General features: G+C 39.3%; 1 protein-coding gene across 1 annotated transcript in view; it reads left to right on the forward strand.

Moving 5' to 3' along the window:
• The window catches only part of ULK4 (unc-51 like kinase 4), a 406,569-nt gene that overhangs the window by 134,718 nt on the left and 251,258 nt on the right, over positions 1-20,593 (forward strand). Inside the window, exons 28-29 of the mRNA XM_033131526.1 lie at positions 7,230-7,281; positions 7,379-7,520. Coding sequence (XP_032987417.1) covers positions 7,230-7,281; positions 7,379-7,520 — 194 coding nt within the window. The remainder of the gene's footprint in view (positions 1-7,229; positions 7,282-7,378; positions 7,521-20,593) is intronic.

Genomic DNA, 20,593 nt, shown 5'->3' on the forward strand with positions numbered 1-20,593 from the left:
CGACGATGGACAATTGGTTGTTTCCTTATCTTGGTTATTGTGAGTAAGCATTTATGTCTTGTATTGTTGATGAAGACCCCTCCAACAGGCATGAGGTGATGTCTGGTGGTTTTAACTTGTATTTCCCTGATGATGTTGAGCATCTTTTCATGTACCTGTTGGCCTTTTGTATGTCTTTGGAAAACTGTCTGTTTGGGTTATTTGCCCTTTTTTAAATGATTTGTTCTTTTGCCCTTGAGTTATATGAGTTCTTTATATATTTTGGATATTTACTCCTTATCAGATATATGGTTTGCAAATATGTTTTTGCATTCCATAGGTTGTCTTTTTACTTGGTTGATGGTTTCTTTTGCTGTACAGAAGCTTTGTAGTTTGATGAGTTCCACTTGTTTATTCTTTTTTAAATTATTATTTCTTGTTTACAGTAATCTTTTTTTTGTTGTTTCTTTTTTTAAAAGTTTTTTTATTGGGGAATAGTGTGTTTCTCCAGGGCCCATCAGCTCCAAGTCGTTGTCCTTCAATCTAGTTGTGGAAGGTGCAGCTCAGCTCCAAGTCCACTCACCGTTTTCAGTCTTTAGTTGCAGGGGGCACAGCCCACCATCCCATGTGGGAATTGAACCGGCAACCCTGTTATTCAGAGATTGCGATCTAACCAACTGAGCTATCCGGCCACACCCCCTGCCCACTTGTTTATTCTTGATTTTGCTGCTTGTACTTTAGGTGTCATATCTAAAAAATGGTTAACAAGGCTCATGTCAACCAGCTTTATTCTTATGTTTTGTTTTAGGAGTGTCATGGTTTCAGCTCTTATATTTAAGTCTTTAATTCATTTAATCCATTTCAAGTTGGTTTTTTTAATTGTGTAAGATGCAGGTCCAGTTTTATTCTTTCATATGTGAATATCCAATTATCACAGCACCATTTATTGAACAGACTGTTTTTTTCTCCGTTGAGTATTCTTGGCTCCCTTGTCAAATATTAGTTGATCAGATATGGTTGGGTTCATTTCTAGACTGTAGATTCCATTGGTCCATTTGTCTGTTTTTATGCCAGTACCATACTGTTTTGATGACTGTAGCTTTATAGTGTAGCTTGAAATCAGGGAGTATGATGCCTCTTGCTCTGTTTTTCTTTCTCAGGATTTCTTTGACTATTTGGGATCTTTTGTGGTTTCTTATAAATTTTAGGAGAGTTTTTTCTAGTTTTTTCCCCCCTCATGTCAAAAATGGCATTGAATCTATAGATGGCTTTTGGTAATATTGACATTTTAACAATATTAATTCTTCTAATTCATGAAACTTTCTTTTCTTTAAGTAAAATATAGACCTTAGCCTATTCAACTGCATTTAGTCCATGCACGATATATATGTTACTTTTGCCTGACATTTTAAAGTCTGTCTTGTTTGTTTCTCTCTTTTTAAACTCTTTTATTATTAAATAATAAAATAACCCTCAGTGTTATTACTACTATAATATAATGTTCAATTACATTTTAATTTTCATTTACACATATTTAATGCTTTTTTGTTTTGTTTTTCTTTCTTAGTTCTCATTTCTTCCGTCTAACTTCACTTATTTCTGACAGAAGTACATTCTTCACAGTTTTCCTTAGCTTGGGTGTGTTGGTGGCAAACTGTTTGCTAAAGTCATTGTTTCTTGAAGGAGATTTTTTCCCTGGATATTAAATCTAGGTTGGCAGTTATTTTTTTTTTATTGTTTTGTACTGTGAAGATATTATTTCCTATCTTACATTCTGAATTGTTGCTATTGAGAAGTTAACTGATAGTGTGTTTTTCCTGTGAAAATAATCTCTTTGTTTCTTGTCCCCTTTTACAACTTTGTTTTGGGGGGGAGGGAGAGGATCTTTGGTTTTCTGTAGACTCACTATGATGTAACTAAATATGCACCTTCTTTATTTGTTTTGCTTAGGATTCTCTGTGATTCTTGAATCTGTGGATTGTCCTTTTTCATAATTTCTGGAAAGTTCTCAGCCATCATCTCTGCTTATTCTATCTTTTGCTCTGTCATCTTCAACTCAAATCCCATGTACATCATGTATATTAAGCTTTCTCCCTGCATTTTCTGTACTTCTTACTGTCTTTCTGTGTATTCCATCTGTTTTCTCTCTCAGTGTTATATTCTAGATAATTTTGTTTATATTCTGGATAATTAATTTTCTGTCCTCCTTGTGCAGTCGGTGCCAAATATTGCCTTTTAGTTTTTCTTGTTAGTTATTTTTCATGTAGAAGTTCTGTTATCATTAGAAATTCTGTTTGTCTGTTTTTTCAATTTACTATATTGCTTTTTATAATTTTCTGTCCCTATATATATATTTCCCAGTTTGTGATTTATTTGTTCACATTTGTTAGACGTAGCTGTTTTGACTGTGTGTGATGATACCAGTATTAGAAGACTGTGATGTGATGTGGTGTCTGTCACACATTGTTCACGTCCAAGGCATCTCGTTTTCGTGGAGACCTTCCTAATGTTTACTGCTTCTTGGTCGTAGGCATTTCCTGAAGCCTCGTGTTGATGTTCCCTCCTCCAAGAGCCTTTATGATGGGTCGGGGCCCTGCCAGTCGGGGCTACCTCAGACTAAGCTCCTTTGTACCCACTTTGCTGATCCCTGAGACGATAGGTCTGAGATCAGAACTTCCCAGAGCAGCTCTCTCAGCATTTCCCAGGAGTGGGAATGCACGTAGTGGGCTTGGTGACTAGATCTGGTTCCCTTCCTCTGCGAGTGTGATGCCTTCTCCTCAGTGCCCCACTGAGTGTGGGAGACTCACACGTCTCCACGTGCTGGGAAGACCTGGATTCTGACCTCTGTCTCTCACCCCGGTGGGCCCTAAGGGAGCCTGGTATTTGTACTGTTGGTAACTGCCTCCAGGGCACAGTCAGTAAATGGCGCTGAGATAATTGGATGCAAATGCTCACACAGGTAAGGCTTTCATTCAGAAGGTGGCCTGAAAGTTCCCCCCACTCTTTTCAGGTCTTAAATAATTTTAAGGTTTTGTTCTTTTATACCAGGGGTGCCAAGAAAATGTATACACATTTTACTGATGGTCAACATTGTTCAAGCAGTAGTTCGCCGTAATCAGAAGTGTCTGGACGCTGATGGTAACCAACCACTTTGAGCACCTCTTGTAATTGCAGAAGTCCAACGTGACTTGTATTCATCTTTTGTTATTGGTGTGTATTCAGTATTCAATTTTAATAGTTTTTCCTTTCTTAAAATGTGTATACATTTTTTTGGCACCCTCTGTATTTTATCTGGCATTTGTAATTGTTTTCATGGAGAGAGTTTATCCAAATAACCATACCTGCTATTACCAGAAACCCTACTTGTTCTGCTCACTTTCTGAGCAGGGATTTCTCAGTCTGCCATTGAGATAGTGCTGGCTTAAGTGTTGCTTATTGATTCTTTTCTCTAACGAGCAGTGGTAACCCCATGGATAATTTGTTGCGATCCAGCAGTTACAAATATCTGTACTTACATTTAAATAGATATTTAGTTTATTTTCTAATCATGAAATGCTATCATTCTAATCACTGAAACCACAGAATGCACATATCGTGATAGGAAAGGTATCATTGCAACTCATGGGCTTCATAAAACAATTTTTTAATACGATAACTCATGGGAAATCCTCTAATTACCACTTCTTGAGCATGACCGGAATACATGAAGTTGAAGATTCAGCACCCCAAGGAGAATAACATGGCTTGAAATGCTGCACAAACTATGTTCAAGGCTGCTGATCAATACTTTATTGTGTGGAAGTGGTTATGTGCATTTAATTCTTGCTGGGCACAAGTGCTTAACTCAGATCTTTCCCAGCGTTTAGAGTGTTTAGTACCTCCGCGTTGGAAATCATCAGTGTGGCCTGCAGAGCAGTTAGAAAGACCACAAAGATTTGATTTGTACTGAGAATTTGTTTCATTCGTGGTGGTTTAAAAAAAAATGTTATAATAGCAAAGGGAAAAATAAAGGTGATTCTTTATTAGAAAGTTCTGGTGGTAATATACACATCGCCTAAATATATATTTCAGTTTCTTTAAATAACAAAGATAACAAAGTATCGCAGTTCATTTGCATGAAGTTTAAAAACAGACAAAACTAATCTATTACAAGTAAGGATAGTGGTTACCCTTGAGGCAGGTAGTGGCTGGAAGGGGCTACAAGGGGGCTCTGTAATCTCCTGGTAATGTCTTGTTTTTTTTTTTTTTTTTTTTTTTTGTCCAGGAGCTAGTTACACGAGTGTGTGAAACTTAACTGAGATATATACTTAGGAGTACTACACCTTTGTGTATGTATGTTGTATTACATTTAAAAAGCTTAAGTAAATATGAAAATATTTTTAATAAATAAAACGGTCTGTAGAACTTGGTAACTGTAAGCCTGTTTTTTTTTTTTTTTTGCAAAGTTAACTATCTATTAATCATTGTTATGGACTCATATTCTGTGTTAGTTTCTCATAGCTGCTGTAACAAATTACCAGAAATTTTGTGGCTTAAAACAATACACATTTATTGTCTTACAGTTCTGGAGGTCAGAAGTACACAGTGGGTCTTTGGGACTCAAATCAAGATGTCAGCTGACCTGTGTTCCTTTCGGAGGCTCTAAGGGGAAAGTCTGTGTCCTTGCCTTTTCTAGCTTCGAGGGGCTGCCTGTGTTCCTTGGCTCGTGCCCCCTACTTCCATCTTCAAAGCAGCATCCGCACCTCTCTCCCTCTCCCTCCCCTCCCCTCCCCCCTCTCCTCTTCCTTTTCTTCCCTCCCCTCCCCACTTTTGTTGTCACATCTCCCTCTCTGACTCTGGCCCTCTTGTCTCCCTCTTATAAGAACCCTTCCTACTACAGTGGGCCCACCTGTGTAATCCAGGATAAACACCTCATCTTAAGATCCTTAACTTAATCACACCTGCAAAATCCCATCTGCGGTGTAAGGTAACAGATCAATAGGTTTTAGGGATTAGGATGTGGACGCCTTTCTGCCGACCAACATTCTGTCTACCACAGGTTCAGATTTTTACCAATGGCTTCATTGCTGTAGTCATTACCCGGATGTGGCCAGTGTAAACCCTTTCAAGTTGACTCCTGTGTTCTTGAGACATACCCCAGCATGTTTTGAGGGATTCTTCACTTTCTGTTACCACCAGATATTCTTGCCTCAGTTTGTCAGTACCCTGCCCTGGCCCTGAAAGCAGTGATTTCTCTGAGGAGGCCTGGTTCCCTTTCACGGAAAAAGGCATGAGAGACCACAGTCAGGGAACTAAGTATGCTCCTACCTCCTGGGATGTCTTAGCTTCTAGGCCCTTCCAAGAAACAGAGCTGGGAAATCTATACGTGTACATACACATATGAACACACACATTACCCACTCATGTGTACTTACATACACACGCACGTATTTTGAAATCTTGAGTACACACCAGTATCTCCACATTTAATCTATCCCCCTGTGGTTCCCTCATGCCTTCCCCCGTGCCGTATTTGTGTGTCCCTTCTTTCTTTGTCATAGTTCTGGCTTCCAACAGTATCAGCACATGTTCTCATTTGCTTAATCCTATACTACACCTGAAATTGTTACAGAATTGCTTCACCTAAACCAGCACAGAAACAGACGTGATGAAAGCAGGATTTGTTTGCAGAATTCCCTCCATCCCTCCACCTCCCAGATATCACCCAGCAAGACTGGGGGCGTGTAGTGAATACTGTATTCCTAAGGCACTTGGATCAGCCCCCCTCTTTCCCTCTTAGTGTGGTTATAATATTCATTTGAAATATGGTTGATTTGCTGTCAGTTTGCTTTCAATTTTAGGCCTTCTTTCCCCCTTCCTATCCTTTCAGGTTTTATTGTTTTGAATGTGTACATTAACTTGATTCCAAAAGTCAGGACTATAGACAAAATGTATGCAGAGAAGTGTCATTCCCTTTCCCTGGATATAGATCTCTCCTGCCCCGTCACTGTTCCATGGTATGTTCTCCACTCTTACAGGTAACCAACCTCATTGTTTTCTGGTGTATCCCTTTAATGTTTCTTTTTTGTGTGCGAAGAGAATATTTTCTTATTCCCCCTTCTTTCTTATACAAAAGGTAACATGTTGCTCTTTTGCTTTTTCCATTATTGTTGCTTTTTCAGTTATGTGTATACCATAGGTTGTTGCACCATCTCCTGTGTTTGGTCATTTAGGTCATTTCTAATATTTTGCAATTTCTCAAAATTTCTTAGTGGAGCATGATGTCTGTGCTTCAAGTGATGTGACCTCACTTAATGGAAGAGGGTAAACAAACACCCCTGGTTCTTAGGGTTCTTGTACACATATCTAGATGTCCTATTGACTATAAACTTACTACGTGACGTGGAACTAGCACAGGTTAATACCACCCATGTGTGGGGATCCTTACCTGTACTTGTCATCGTTTCATTGGTTTGGACGGCAAGATGGGATCGTTTGGGCTGTGAAGAGCTTCTTCTGCCTACACTGTATCAATGTAGAGAGAACAAATACATTCTTACGATCAGGAATGAATTCAGTTATAAACACCAGGAATTTTGTTTATTGTCATCAAAATAGCTCATCAAATGAGATAGTATGTCAAAATTAGACTGTGGAAGAGCTTTGGCCTTTCTTCATTGTCCATTTTCTTTCGGGGAAAGAACTCGTTATTTTGGAGGTTTCAAATCGTATTTGCTTGTGCTCTGATATATCTAGGAAATCGCAGGGGTGTTGTACAGTGAATTTACATCTTTTGAATCTATTTCTAAAAATAACCAAGACTAATTTGTCATAGCTCTTTGATGTATTTGATGAAACATGAGGACTGTGTCTCTTTTTTGCCCCAAATTTTGATTTTGATCATTGTTTATCTTAAACTTGAGTAATGATCACCAGCTCATATATTATTAATTTGATGGTTTAATATCAACCCATGCATATCAGAATTTGCATTATATACTAAAGTTCCTTTCATGAATCTTGATGGTTTTGATAAATTACTGTTTTGATGATCATAATGTCATTTTGACCTGAGGACTTTTTCAGAATTAAATAAGCTTGGTGGTTTATTAAATGTCACGCAGACTTTAAATCCAGGATAAATTTAGCTGTTGATTTTCTTTTCACTCCTTTGATTAGTGATTCTGTCAGTGGAAAAAAGCACAGATAGTGGTTGATAGTGGTTTTGTGTTTGCAGATTTGAACCAAGTCTTGAATATCTTTTCTTTTAGGTTGTTGATTATATCCTGCCACCCTTGGTCTCCTTGGTTCAAAGCCAAAATGGTAAGTGACCACATCAACGAGAATTCCATCAGTAACACATTCTGTTTTCATTCTATCTCCATGTAGTCACATTCTTGGCATTTTTTTTCCTTTCAAGTGGAATGGAGACTCTTCAGCTTGCGGTTGCTCTCAGAAACCACATCTCTGCTCGTGAACCAGGAGGTTGGAGATGGCAAGGAGTCGAATGTCGATTCTGACAGCAGTCTTCTGGCTCTCGTCAGAGATGTCTTACTTCCCCAGTAAGTACTGTGCGCTGCACTCGCACACAGACATGTAGGATGTCCAGGATGCTTCTCTAAAACTAGGTGCATGGATGGCGTTGGGGTCTCGGTGTCCTTATATTCATCATGTCCTGTGCTTGTGTACTCACTGTAAAGGGGCCTAGACACAGAGGCAGGAACTACCACCCTGAATAGGACCTGGGAGGATCTCAGTCCGTCTTCAAAATCATCCATTTAGAGCTTTTTCTGTTTCCCACCAGGCATATGACTCTGAGGTTATGCAGAGTTAAAGGTGTTCATGGCTTGAGGGGTGAGATTTATTATCCAAGGTCAGCATTACAAGACTTCTGGAAGATGAAATCGGGACTTTTGCTGGCCTTGGTCAGAAATAATAGCGATGGAAAGAAATCTTCCTCCCTCCCTACCCTCCAAACTCTTGGAATGGAAATTAAGTTTAGTTACAAACAGGACACACACACACACACACACACACAGTCTGACAATGAAGTTCGGAAACATCCTAGAAAAAGTGCTGCACACCTCATTGCTGAGTATCACTACAGTAACCTTGAAAGTACTCCCCTTGGGAAACTACGCACCGATGCCAGTGCCTAGTCCACCCTTCAAAGCAATTTGGGAACTTTTTTTCTGGAATGGCCATCAGAGCTGTTGTCGTATTACCCTTGATGTCCTGAATGTCATCAAAATGTCTTCCTTTCAATATTTCCTTTATCTTTGGGTAAAGAAAGAAGTCATTGGGGGCCAGATCAGGTGAGTAGGGAGGGTGTTCTAATACAGTTATTTGTTTGCTGGCTAAAAACTCCCTCACAGACAGTGCCGTGTGAGCTGGTACATTGTCATGATGCAAGAGCCATGAATTGTTGGCAAAAAGTTCAGGTCGTCTAACTTTTCCACGCAATCTTTTCAGCACTTCCAAATAGCAAACTTGGTTAACTGTTTGTCCAGTTGGTACAAATTCATAATGAATAATCCCTCTGACATCAAAAACAGCAACATTGTTGCAATAATTTCACGAACTTAATTGTCAGACCTCGTGTGTGTGTGTGTGTGTGTGTGTGTGTGTGTGTGTGTGTGTGTGTATTTTGGTGGAGTGGTGGTAGAACAAGCAATGTATTAATTAAGAGAAAGAGGTTATCTTTTTCCTTTTACTCCATTGCTCACATAGCAAACATGCAGTAGGATGACCACAGAGATCTAATCTCGTGCTGTTTTGTACAGTAATGTACCGTACGGCCTTGTAGCCTAGGTTATAGGCTCTCCCATGCAGCCCAGGTGTGGAGCAGGCTGGACCATCCAGGTTGTGTAAGTCACTCTGGGATGTTCACACAATGATGAGATTGCCTGACAGTGACTTTCTCTGGACGTATCCCTGTCGTTAAGTGGCACGTGACTATATGAGTGTACGTGTATGGTTTGTCCTTACGTGGGTAAATACAAGGTTAGAACCTTGTGTCATGGGGTTATTTAATGCTTTCAGTACCATCTCACATTCCTAAACAATTTTTGTGTAATCATATGCCTCTTTTTTATAAGAAGATGCCTAAAAATGTAGTTTTTTGTGCAAAATATGATTTTTTAAAATACATACTTTGGGTATTTGCTATCTAACAACTTGTAGAGAAGCGTTTTTCAGGACCTGAGATGTCCTCCCCCAGTAGGGACAGGATTTCTTCCAGTAGGACTTCACAGTGCAGTAATAGCTTGTTAACATGCATATTAATGTGGAATAAAATTTCTTCATATCTGAAGTTTGCCCACTTTTGGAACAGTTTGTAAAATAAAAAGTGCTAAATCTCCAATTCAGTGCTCCTGTTTTATTCATTTGAGCTGGAGTACATAAAATGTATTCCCTTTAATGTATATTTTACCTTTTCTGGAGATGAAGAATTAAAGAGGAAAATACGAAATGTAAACCACATGGCAATTCAAGAACAAAAATAACGTAGATGGGTTCAGGTTCTTATTAAGCAACTTGAAATGCACTTTGGATTAATCGTATGGGATTTATTGGGATGTGATGGGGATGTTTTCAAAGCTTGTGCACTGATTCTGATGTGAAGTGCAGGTCTGGGCTCCGCATTTCATTCTCTAAGCCTCATTTTTCTCATCTATAGAATGGGTATAATACTACCTCACTCAGAAGAAAATTGTGAGGATTAAATAGGATACTGCTTGTAAAACATTTAGTATAGTGTGTGGGACATTTGGCAAATGTTTAGCATTACTGCTGTTATTATTAGGTCCATTATTATAATCTCTCCTATTATCCTTTAAAATGAAGATTGTAATGGGACAGTAATAGTAATAGTACATACTTCATGGAAGTGAAGTGGCCATTGGGTACATAATGCTGATTGTGCGTACTGGCATATACAGTGAGGGCTCAGTAAGTGTTATGCAAAAATTTAAAAAAATAAAAGATAAGTGATGTATTCATTTAACTTTGACTCTGGAAAACTAGAAACTTTTGCAAGGAGTTTGGTCTTTGAAGATAACTCTCAGTATTGTAAGTTCAGACTTGCTAATAATGGAAAACTCATGTTCTCCATTGAGCATGTAAATATAATGGCTTAAAATTATGATGATTCCAGAGTTCATAGGAACTATGTGGCATCTAATTCAATTTATAAAAGGCAGTGTCCCCCTTTATCCAAAGGGAGTAAGTTCCAAGACCCCCAGTGGAAGTCTGAAACCTAGGAGAGCCCCGAGCCATAGCCCACTTCTTCAGCCCTGCTAGAAATGTGCAGCAACTTCTCATTGGCAGACGCAGTCTCTCCAGTAACTTGTATATTCAGTCCAATCCTATTCCTGTATCTGTGTAGTTACCCGTACTTGCAGTTAATGGCGTGGTATCACTCGTTTCAGGGGATCCCTTGATGAAGTCTTTGTACAGCCTCAGCGCTTTCTGACGTAACATGTTGCCATCACTCTGAACACATCTGTTCATGTCTTCCGTCCACAGATTTAATACTTTGTCCATCTTAACTAAGCACGTCTCACTCACCGTGGCCGTAATTTGCAGTTTGAGGTGTGACAGCAAAACCACAAATTTCTTTCTCCTTCATGATTTCACAGATGTAAGATTTGTTCTTACCATAGATTTTAACAACCTCAGCATAATTTTTTTTGTTTTGTTTTAAATTAAGTCGGGAATTTCACCTTTTTTCACTTAAAGAAGCACTTTACAGTTTCTCTTTGGTGTGTCCAAGTTACCAGCATCACCACTCTTGCACTTTGGGGCCATAATTAAGTAAAATAAGGGTGACTTGGGCACAAGCACTGCAGTACTGTGACATTTGATCTGATAACCAAGGTGGTTACTAAATGATTAATAGGAGACTAACAGGAGATGTTGGACAAAGGGATGATTCATGTCCGGGATGGGATGGGAGGGGTTGCGTGAGATTTCATTAGCTATTCCAGAATGTTGTGCAATTGACAATTTACGAATTATTTCTGGAATTTTTTAATTTAATATTTTCAGACTGCTATTGGCCGCAGATAACTAAACCCATGGAAAATGAATCTCTGGATAAGGGGGGACTACTGTAGACATATTAATGTCAGTACTTTTAATTTTGTTAAAGTTTTAATTCTTTTTTGACCTTAGTATTTTGGATAAAGAGGAGGTGACCGTCTTTTCATGGCTCCCCAGTTTTTGCACAAAAGTGTTACGTTAAGAGTATTTTATTTGCAAACAATAACCTCAACTCTAACTTGGAAAATAATTATTTGCTCATATAACTGAGAAGTCCAAGACTTGTGCTGGCATCAAATATAACTGGATTCAGGGATTTGAGTTTGTTTCTACAGAACTGTGTCTATGTGTGTCACCATCCCTCTACTCTGCCTGCATCTCCATGGCTTTGTTTTCATAGAGGTTCTTGTTGGTAGTTAAATGGCTCCTGGGCAGTGATCTTAGAGAAAGAGTGGATGTCATTTCTAATAGCTCTGGAAAAATTTTCAGGAAGCGTAATAATTTAATCTTGTTAAATACCACGTAAGACCTGGGTTCCAGGTGCTTATCGGAACAGTTGTGTGATATGAATGAAAACTCAGTTTTAAGAATAAATATCTTATTAAAATAACTGTTAGTTACGGCTCTCAGAGAAACAAAGCCAACAGGATGCACATGTACTCGTATATAGAGAAAGAGATTTATTTTAAGGAATTGGTTCACAAGACTATGGAGGCTGAGAAGCCCCAAGATCTGCAGTCCACCAGCTGGAGACCCAGGAGAGCGAATGGTACGGTTCCAGTTTGAGTTCTAAGGCCTGAGAACCAGGAGAACTGATGGTATTAGTACCAGTCTGGAAGCTGGCAGGCTGGAGACCCAAGAAGGGCCGATGTCAGTCCAAAGGCAGCAAAAGACCAGTGTCCCAGCTCTAGGCAGTTGGCACCGGGGGAGTTCCCTCTTCCTCTGTCTTTTTGTTCTGTTTAGGTCTTCAATTTACTTGCTGAAGACCACCCACATTAGGGAGAGCAGTCTGCTTTGCTCAGTCCACTGACCGTCATTCACACACCTCATCCAGAAACCCTCACAGACACACCAGAACAACGTATGACCAAATGTCTGGGTATCCTGTGGCCCAGTCAAGTTGACACATAAAATTAGCCATCACCACATCTATCAGAAATACCATGAATGACTTGCTTACTTTATAAACTGATGAATTAGTATCAAAGACTCATGACTTCTTCTCAGTGTACACGCTTCGCTTTCTGAAGAGATGAACTTTAGTTACTAGTATTTGTTTAGTGCCTTTTTTATGTGGAGGATTATCATACTATTTATAGAGAACTGGTTTTCGAGTTAGACTTTGAAACCTGGGTATGATTGGATAGAAAAGGAGTGAGCACCCCATGCAGGAATGGGGTAAGAGGAGATGTGGGAGGCAGAGCAGTGGGCAGTAGGCAGACCAGCTTCTTTCCAGCAGATATGTGCATGTGAGAGTGACGCGAAATAAGCTTGGGAGAGAATGTTTTCCATCTTCATCAGCCCATTTATTCACCGATACTAACTGAATACATCTTATTTCACTGGCCTATTTCTAGTTGCTGGGAATTTAATAATAATGAACAAGATAGGCATAACCTCTGCCTTTATGGAGTGTACCATCATGGTAGAGCCCCATATTTCAGAAGTTAATAATTTTTTTTTTAACTGAAGAAGTTTGTAAGTCATGCAAGTAAAAATATTTACTTACACATAAGTCAGATGAATATTGAAACCACCGTTCTTAAATTGGGGGCCCACGTGATGTCCATAAACCTGTCGTGGAACACGTTTTTTCTGAAACATTCCGTGTGCTTTTAAGTTTATTTCTTTGCTTTTAAGTTTCACAACGTACCCATTTAGCATTCTAAAGCTCAGGGTTACTCAACATGGTATGACCTTAGGACATGACTTCCCATGGCCTACCTACTACCATCTCCCAGAATGCTAGTGTACCTTTGATCACAATTTTGAAGTTCTCACTAGTCAAGGGCATTTCCATTCCTGTCAGGAATAAGGAAAGGATGCTCACCATCAAATCTTTTAACATATCAACTAACGTAATACAAGAAAATTAAACTCTAAGTATTGTATTAGTTTTCTATTGATGAATGACAAATTTAACACAAACTCAGTGGCTTAAATCAACATCTGTTTGTTAGGTCGCGCCCTGTTAGGTCAGAAGCCTGACACAGTGTGACTTGGTTCTTTGCTCAGGATCTTACGCCGCTGAAATCAGGTAGGTATCTGTCTGCTGGGATGAGTCCTTGTCTGAAGGACTCTGGGAAGAATCTGCTTCTGAGCTCATTCAAGTTGTTGGCAGAATGGTTGCTTACAGTTTATATTAGTTTCTTAGGGCTGCTGTAACGAATGGCCACAGACCAACTGGCTTAAAACAATAGAAATTTATTCTTGCAGAGTTCAGGGGGCCAGAAGTCTGAAGTCAAGGTGTCAGCCGGGTTGGTGCTCTTTGGAGACTCTGAGGTGGAACCCCTGCCTCTCTCCTCGCGTCTGACAGCTGCCTGCAGGCCTTGGTTTATGGCTGCGTCACTCCTGTCCCTGCCTCTGTCTTCACACGGCCGTCTCCCCTGGGGTCTGTCTCAAATGTGCTTCTGCCTTTGTCTTACAAGAACACCTGTCATTTTATTTAGGGCCTGCCCTAAATTCAGGATGATCTTATCTCAGGATCCTTAACTACATTTTCTACAAATAGGCTCCCATTCACAGGTCCCGGGGCTTAGGACGTGGACATATTTTGGGGACCACACAGCTGCAGGACAAAAGTCCTTGTTTCTGGGCTGCCTTACCTCGCTCGTGCTTGCAATCTCTCTGACTTCCTCTTCTGCCACCAGCTTGAAAACACTCTGCTTATTAAAGTTGGTGATATTGGCTGTTGGTAGTCTGGGTTTTGTGATTAGAATATATTTGTATTTGAATCTTGGCCCTGGTATTAACTTGGTGTGTGTGCCCTCACTTTCTCCTGCCCTTCCTTCTTTCAGTTTCTCTTCCTTTCTTCACTATAGTTGGAATACCAGAAACATAATTGAGTTATCTGTATGATTAATGAGAAAAAGTTTTCTTCTGGGAAGAAAGATAACCCACACATACTCAGAAAATTACCGTGAATTTTTTTTTTTTTTTTGAGCAGAGGGACAGGATTTAATTTTAAAGGTTCATCCAGAAGAGAAGAGGAAATATTTAATGGAACTTAAGCCCAGAGTGACCTTATTAATTAAAATTGGCACCTCTCAGAAGTTTAATATCAAAGTCATTATCAATGAAATCTTGGTACTGAAAGTAGTCTTCTGCCGACTGTTTGAACCTTTTTTTCTGAGACTTGTTACATAAGGTGAGGACATTTTTCTTTCAATATTTGACTGTAAATCAGGCTAGATCCTTCCCTGAGAGAACGGCACCACTGCTCGTGGGGAAGAGGAAATTCTACTATACAAATGTAAATAATGCAATTTGTGCTACATTTTGTGATTGTGCATATGAGGTTTGAAACCCTTCCGTCCTCCCTCCCTTTTTTCATTTCTAAGTTAATTCATTCAGTAAATACCCGTTGGGCGACTTCCATGTGCCAGGCGCTGGGGATGCTGTGGTGAGCAGGATGGAGGCCCTGCCCCGAAGTGCACTTGCATTACACATAAATATGTCAGGTGATGTCCATTGACTGTGAGTTCTGTGAAGGGAAATACAACCGGAAGCAGTGTGAGGGGACAGAGGATGACGGTGAGGGGAAGAGGGAGAGGCTGTATTAGGACAGGCAGGACGGCTTTCCGTGAGGTACCGGCCCCGGCATCACTCGCTGTGCAATTTGCCTTTGGTGGACTGGAACCACGTTGCCACCAAGTACTTGAGTTTCCATGTTTTCTTTCAGCTTTGGGTGTCTAGTATTGAAAAGAGATCATGCTGATATAAATGTGCTAATATGTTTATGACACCATGGCATTCGGCATTTCTCTCCTGGGGAAAATGACTACTGCCTTTCTTTTCTGATTTTTCTCTTGGGTCCTGTACAATGATCAGGGCCATAATGACTTCATAAATTGTTGAGGCTTTGTTTTTCAGAGTCTGGGAAAGGGCTATTCCGTACAAACCGGAATTATCTTATCCTTTAGATGGCAACGCACTGTAGAGTCGTTTATCTATCTTTGGAATAATGTCCAGCAAAAGTCATGAGTTTGATTTCTGTGCCAGTGGTTCAAGGGACATTCAGATAGTTCTGTGTTGTATCTTTGTCTCCCTTAACTACAAGTATTCTATATTAAAATAGGCATGAACTTGGCCATCTTTGATGGCAATCAGAATAGAAAGGAGTATTTCATTTTTAGCCTTTGTTTAGATGATTTTTTTGCAGCTAATATTTAATTCAAAATTTTTTTTGCATCAGAAAGAAGCATCATAATATTCTGGTGTTTCCTTTTACATAATCCTTTTATGTTTTGACTGTGTACCTAAATCAGTGTATTTAGGGATAGTGATTTTTTTCCTCCTTTAGGGATACAACCTATAGAAATCTAAATTGGGAGTTAGATAAGGATAAATATTCTTTCATCTCTCTGAATCAAGATAATTCTGGCACTCCAGTACTTTGAATAATATTTTATAAACTTTATTGATTTTTTTGAAGTTGTTTCTTTTAGCCTTTCAGGCTTTTATAATGAAAATTTGCTATTGATTTTATTGAAGAGTCCAGAAGAGATGAGGGCTTATGTCTGGGATTAAATTTACCTCTTACTTTGAAGTCATACCTATCTTTCTTTCACTTAAAAAGTAAATCTATCTATCTATCTATCTATCTATCTATCTATCTATCTATCTATCTATCTATTATCTGTCTATCCATCTACCCATCCATCCATCCACCCATCTGTCTATTTCTCCACCCACTTATGTATCCATTTAACTACTTATGTCCTTGAGTATCTATGCATTCATTCGTGCAATCCAACAGAGTGTCACATAGAAATCAGGTCACATAAAATCACAACACAGGAAAGTTCTCAAGACACAACTATTTGATTTATACTCTCATTTTATAGAATTTTGGAGTTGACTAAAGATATTACCTAGTTCAAATTTTGGAGATGATGGTACAGAAAATGCCCCAAAGAGCAGGGTACTTACTAACTGTCTGGAGAAAGTCCTCAGCCTTCTTCAGCGGTGAAGCCACCTCCATGTGCCTTTGCTGTTTGGCAGCCTCCTCTGTGTCCAGCTCCACACATCCCACCGCTAAGCTCTTTCAGCCTGGAATCCATCTCGCACTCTGTTAGGTGTGCATTTTATCACATGGCCTTCCTCATGTGATTCTCTTGGTCAGAAACCTTTACATGTATAGGTTTTAGAAAGGAGCATTAACAGTACTTACCCAGCCATTCAAGACGCCCAGTGTCGGCCTCCTGCCTACCATTCTGTGTTAACATCTGCCTGCTCCCCTTACGGTTTCTTCATTCCCGGTGAGGTTTCCTTTCTGAAATGTCCTCCTTGGACCCCACCCCCCCACTCCCAGACATCATACTGGGACTATCTACAGCTATACGTATGTAACACTATTTTATTATTGACTGTATTGTAATCTACTTATTTACCCCTACATTTATAAATGTAGTAAAATCATGTAAACGGTTCCCACTTCCTGATCATCCAGGATTTTTCCAGTATGTCACTGTTATATACTATAGTGCTATTATACAGAGACCCTTTTCTATCTTTGGGTGCATACTTATTCCTTTTGTTGAATGGGTAAGGTAGAATCACGGTGTTAAATATTATATACATTTTAAGGGCTTTTCATATGTTTTGGCAAATTTTTTTCAAAGATGAGAAACAGTTTATACTATCAGCTTCCATTTATGAAACTGCCTGTTTTGTTCGACCTTGTTAGATCTAACTTGCATTCCTTCAGATATGAGTGCAGTTGGTCGATTCCATTCCCCATGCTTTTTGGCCATTGATATTCTTCTTAAGTGGATTTTGTCCTTGTTTTGGTGGGATGTTTATTGGTTTGCAATAATTCTTTATATAATAAGACTATTAGCTCTTTGTTTTACCAACATTCTGCAAATAATTTTTCCTCATTCGATTTGTTTATGGTGGTTTTGTCATTAAGGAATATTTAATACTTAAAACCTTTAAGCTCTAAATATGTTTTTGATTGATTTCTCATTGTTGTCATGCTATAGAGATCTCACCCAAGATTATGTGACTGTTTAACTCATTTAGTATTCTAATGTAGTTAAAATTTTTTGCTTCGGTGTTTTATTGGCAATGTACTTTTATAAGAGATGGCCTTCCCATTCTATTTAACTCCCTTTCTAAGATTACTTTTTTGTCCAATGTTGTGTCACTTTTCTTTCCTTTAAATTTATATGTGTATTCTTGATCCCTCCCCACACTTAATAACTATCATGGTTTTTTAAAGTGCTTAAGCTTTTTATTTAGGATCTTCCTCATTGCATTTCCCCCTAAAGTTTCTTGGATATTCTGGAATCACTCTTTCCCCTCCAAATTCTCAGAGTATGCTCCATGGAGATGCGAAATATGAGTTTGTGGCTTCCTCCTGGCCGAGTGGACCTATTTATGATACGGTGCCACACCTTTTCCCCAACAAAGCAGGCACTTCTTTCCACTCAGCCAATTCTTTGGTCACGTCCCCAGAATAGCATTTCACAATAATCCAGTCATTTAGATAGCCTGGTTCAGTTTTCTGCCAGCCTACCTAACTGGGCACTGGTTACTCCAGGCACTTGACAAGATAAGGAAGACTCCATCTCTTGGCTCCCCGAATATGTGATTTTTTTTAGAAGTTTTCTCTCCTTTAGGATACATGTGAATTTAGGATGGGTATCAGCTGTTTGACGCCTAGCAAAGGCCCCCTTATTTGGGAAGGATCGTACAGGCAAAAGGCTGGGGTCTTAGGACACCATGCTCTTTTTCGAGTGGCCTCCTTCTGTGCCAGCCTCAGGGTACTTTCAGTGCTCCTCTCCAGCCCATGTCCATCAAAATGGGCCAGCCCCTCATTGGGCACTCCCCTTCAAAGCCATTTCAGGGGTCCGGATTTTTTCTGCCAAGTGGCTTTCAGAGGATTGCGAGATGCAATTGCTATCAGTTCGACTGCTTTGTCTCTCTTTAGAAGACAAACTTAACAAATCACAACATTCCTTTGGCTCGTTCTTGATGACCGTGACAAACCTACCTTTGATTAACCTAAAATATAGTCAATATTTATATTCTAAACATATCCATTATGAGTTGTATCCTTCTTTTTCCAAGTCAAGAAAAACTTCACAATATTCTTTGGGAAAATGCTCCTGCACGGGCTGGTATAAGCGCCATGTTTCAAGTGTAGATATCCTCAAACAACCTCAAGACATTTGTCTTTCAGTCAGTAACATTTCATCAGTGTTTTCTTTTTAAATGTATATTCTACATATTCTTAAGTCTATTTGAAACCAGTTCATATTTTTCAGTCCCCTTGAGATTGTTTTCTCTAGTATATTTCTCACTAGTCGTCCATGTTTTCTTTTGTCCTTTCCAGTCAAGTATGTGAGTAGGGCGATCCTGTGGGAAGCTTTTTAAAATTCCTAGGCTTGTGGTCCTGTCCTCAGTGATTCAGCTCAGTCTGGAGTGGGAGTCAGGGGAGCTGGTTATCTGGGGTATGTGATGACTCATCAGAAGCTTCTCATCCCTACTTCCATTGAAATTTTCTGGCTGACAATTTCTATATCCTGGTCAGCAGTAGAAGAGCACATTCTTCTCTTATCTCTTAATAATGCCTCATTATCGCTTAACAGTGCCTCAGTTTCCCTATTAAGGATGAGTATCCTGAAGGATTAACTCAGTAGGTGTGGGGTGTTCAAACCCTATACATTACAAAGAAACTGGCCCTTGTCTGCCTTCTGGAAGATAAGTCTGAGCCTGTGGAATATCCAGCCTGATAAGAGAGCCTCTGTATGCGCCAGGCCTTGAATCATGCCAGATAATTTCCACAGATAATGGGAATTGTGGTGGGGCCCTGGACTACACCAGGTCAGCTTGACCTCCTAGGGGCTGGAGACTGAGTAACGTTAGCCACACAGGCACTGCATGCTTCTGGGACTGACCCCTAATAAAACCCTGGATACCAGTGTTCCCGTGAGCTTCCCTGGCTAGCAGTACTCCACACATGTTGTCACACATTGTTGCTGGGAGCCTTAAGCCCTGTCCCCACAACTCCAGTGGAAGAGGACAGCTGGAAGCTTATGCCTGGTCCCTCCTGGACTCTGCCCCATGAACCTTTCATCTTTGCTGACTTTCAGCGGTATCCTTTCACGGTCATTAACCATCATTGGAAATATAACAGCTTTTCTGAATTCTTTGGGTCCTTCTAGTAAATCATTGAACCAGACGGTGGTCTTGGGTACTCCCTTAGGATGATAAGAGCTTTTTATTTTATAAGACTATTAGAGAAAGGAATAATGATTTCTCTCTAGTATGCTAAGAGTTGTACCTTTTTAAAAGAAAGTTCAAATTAGATGTTAAATTTTATGAATACATTTTATCGCTTCTGAAGATGTTTCCTTGATTTTCGCTTTGTTCATATGGTAAAATATATTGTTTTCCTAAATGTGACTTTTTTCATTCCTAACATTAATTGTGCTTGGTTGTGCTAAATATTTAAACATACTGTACTCTTTGATTTCTTAATGTTTTATTTATGATTTTGTTATGAATGATTTGGTATTTTGTCTTTTATCATACATGGACAAATATTTTAATTGCTTTAATAAAAAATATTTTATAAGAAAACTTTCTAAAATATGGCATTTCCCGCCTCCTTAAAGAGAAGAGTCTACCTATTTTAACATTTTCTTGACTCGCTATTCCCATTTTGAATATTATGGTGTGTAAGGAGCCCTCCGGTCCCACTGAGGTACGAGCAGCTTCTTCTACGTTCAATGCTCCCCAGACTGTTTGCTCTCTGTTTGGAATTCTTGGGTTTGCTTTCTTTTGTTTTTCCTATGCTTTCAAGTCCCACTTCTTGTAATTCTCAGGTTGCCTTTCTGTAGTGGTCCCTCTTTTCCCTTTACTTGGCTCGTTTTTAATGGCTGTGGGCTTAGAGACTGTGTAATTAAGCTTGTTATATACTGATTTCCAAAATGAGAGTAAATAGACTCTGAATAAGAGCCTGGGGCCCTGTTTTCTAGTTGAAAAGCATCTGCTTCATGTCATGGATTTTTAAATATACATCTTGGATTTTGTGGAGGTATTTTGCTCCCTCTTTAGTTGTTGGTTGTTCCAGATAGTTAATTCATAAAGTTGGTTGGTTAATTTGTCCGTCTGTCCATCTATCCATCCAACACATAATCATCTACGTGGTGCTGTATACTGGATAGCTGAACCTACATAGGTAAGACACAGTGTGTAAACCAGTGTTTGCAGAGCAAATGACATGTGAACGCTGTCTGAACTTTGTTGTGGAAATTTGTTTTATTTTTTGAGTTTTATTTTCTCTGGCAATAATTTTCATTTCCTATTTTAAAGTTTTAAGAAGAATGCTGTGCAGGAAAGAGTTAACATAGCAGTCTCA

Source organism: Rhinolophus ferrumequinum, chromosome 17, assembly GCF_004115265.2.
Source record: "Rhinolophus ferrumequinum isolate MPI-CBG mRhiFer1 chromosome 17, mRhiFer1_v1.p, whole genome shotgun sequence".
NCBI lineage: Eukaryota > Metazoa > Chordata > Mammalia > Chiroptera > Rhinolophidae > Rhinolophus > Rhinolophus ferrumequinum.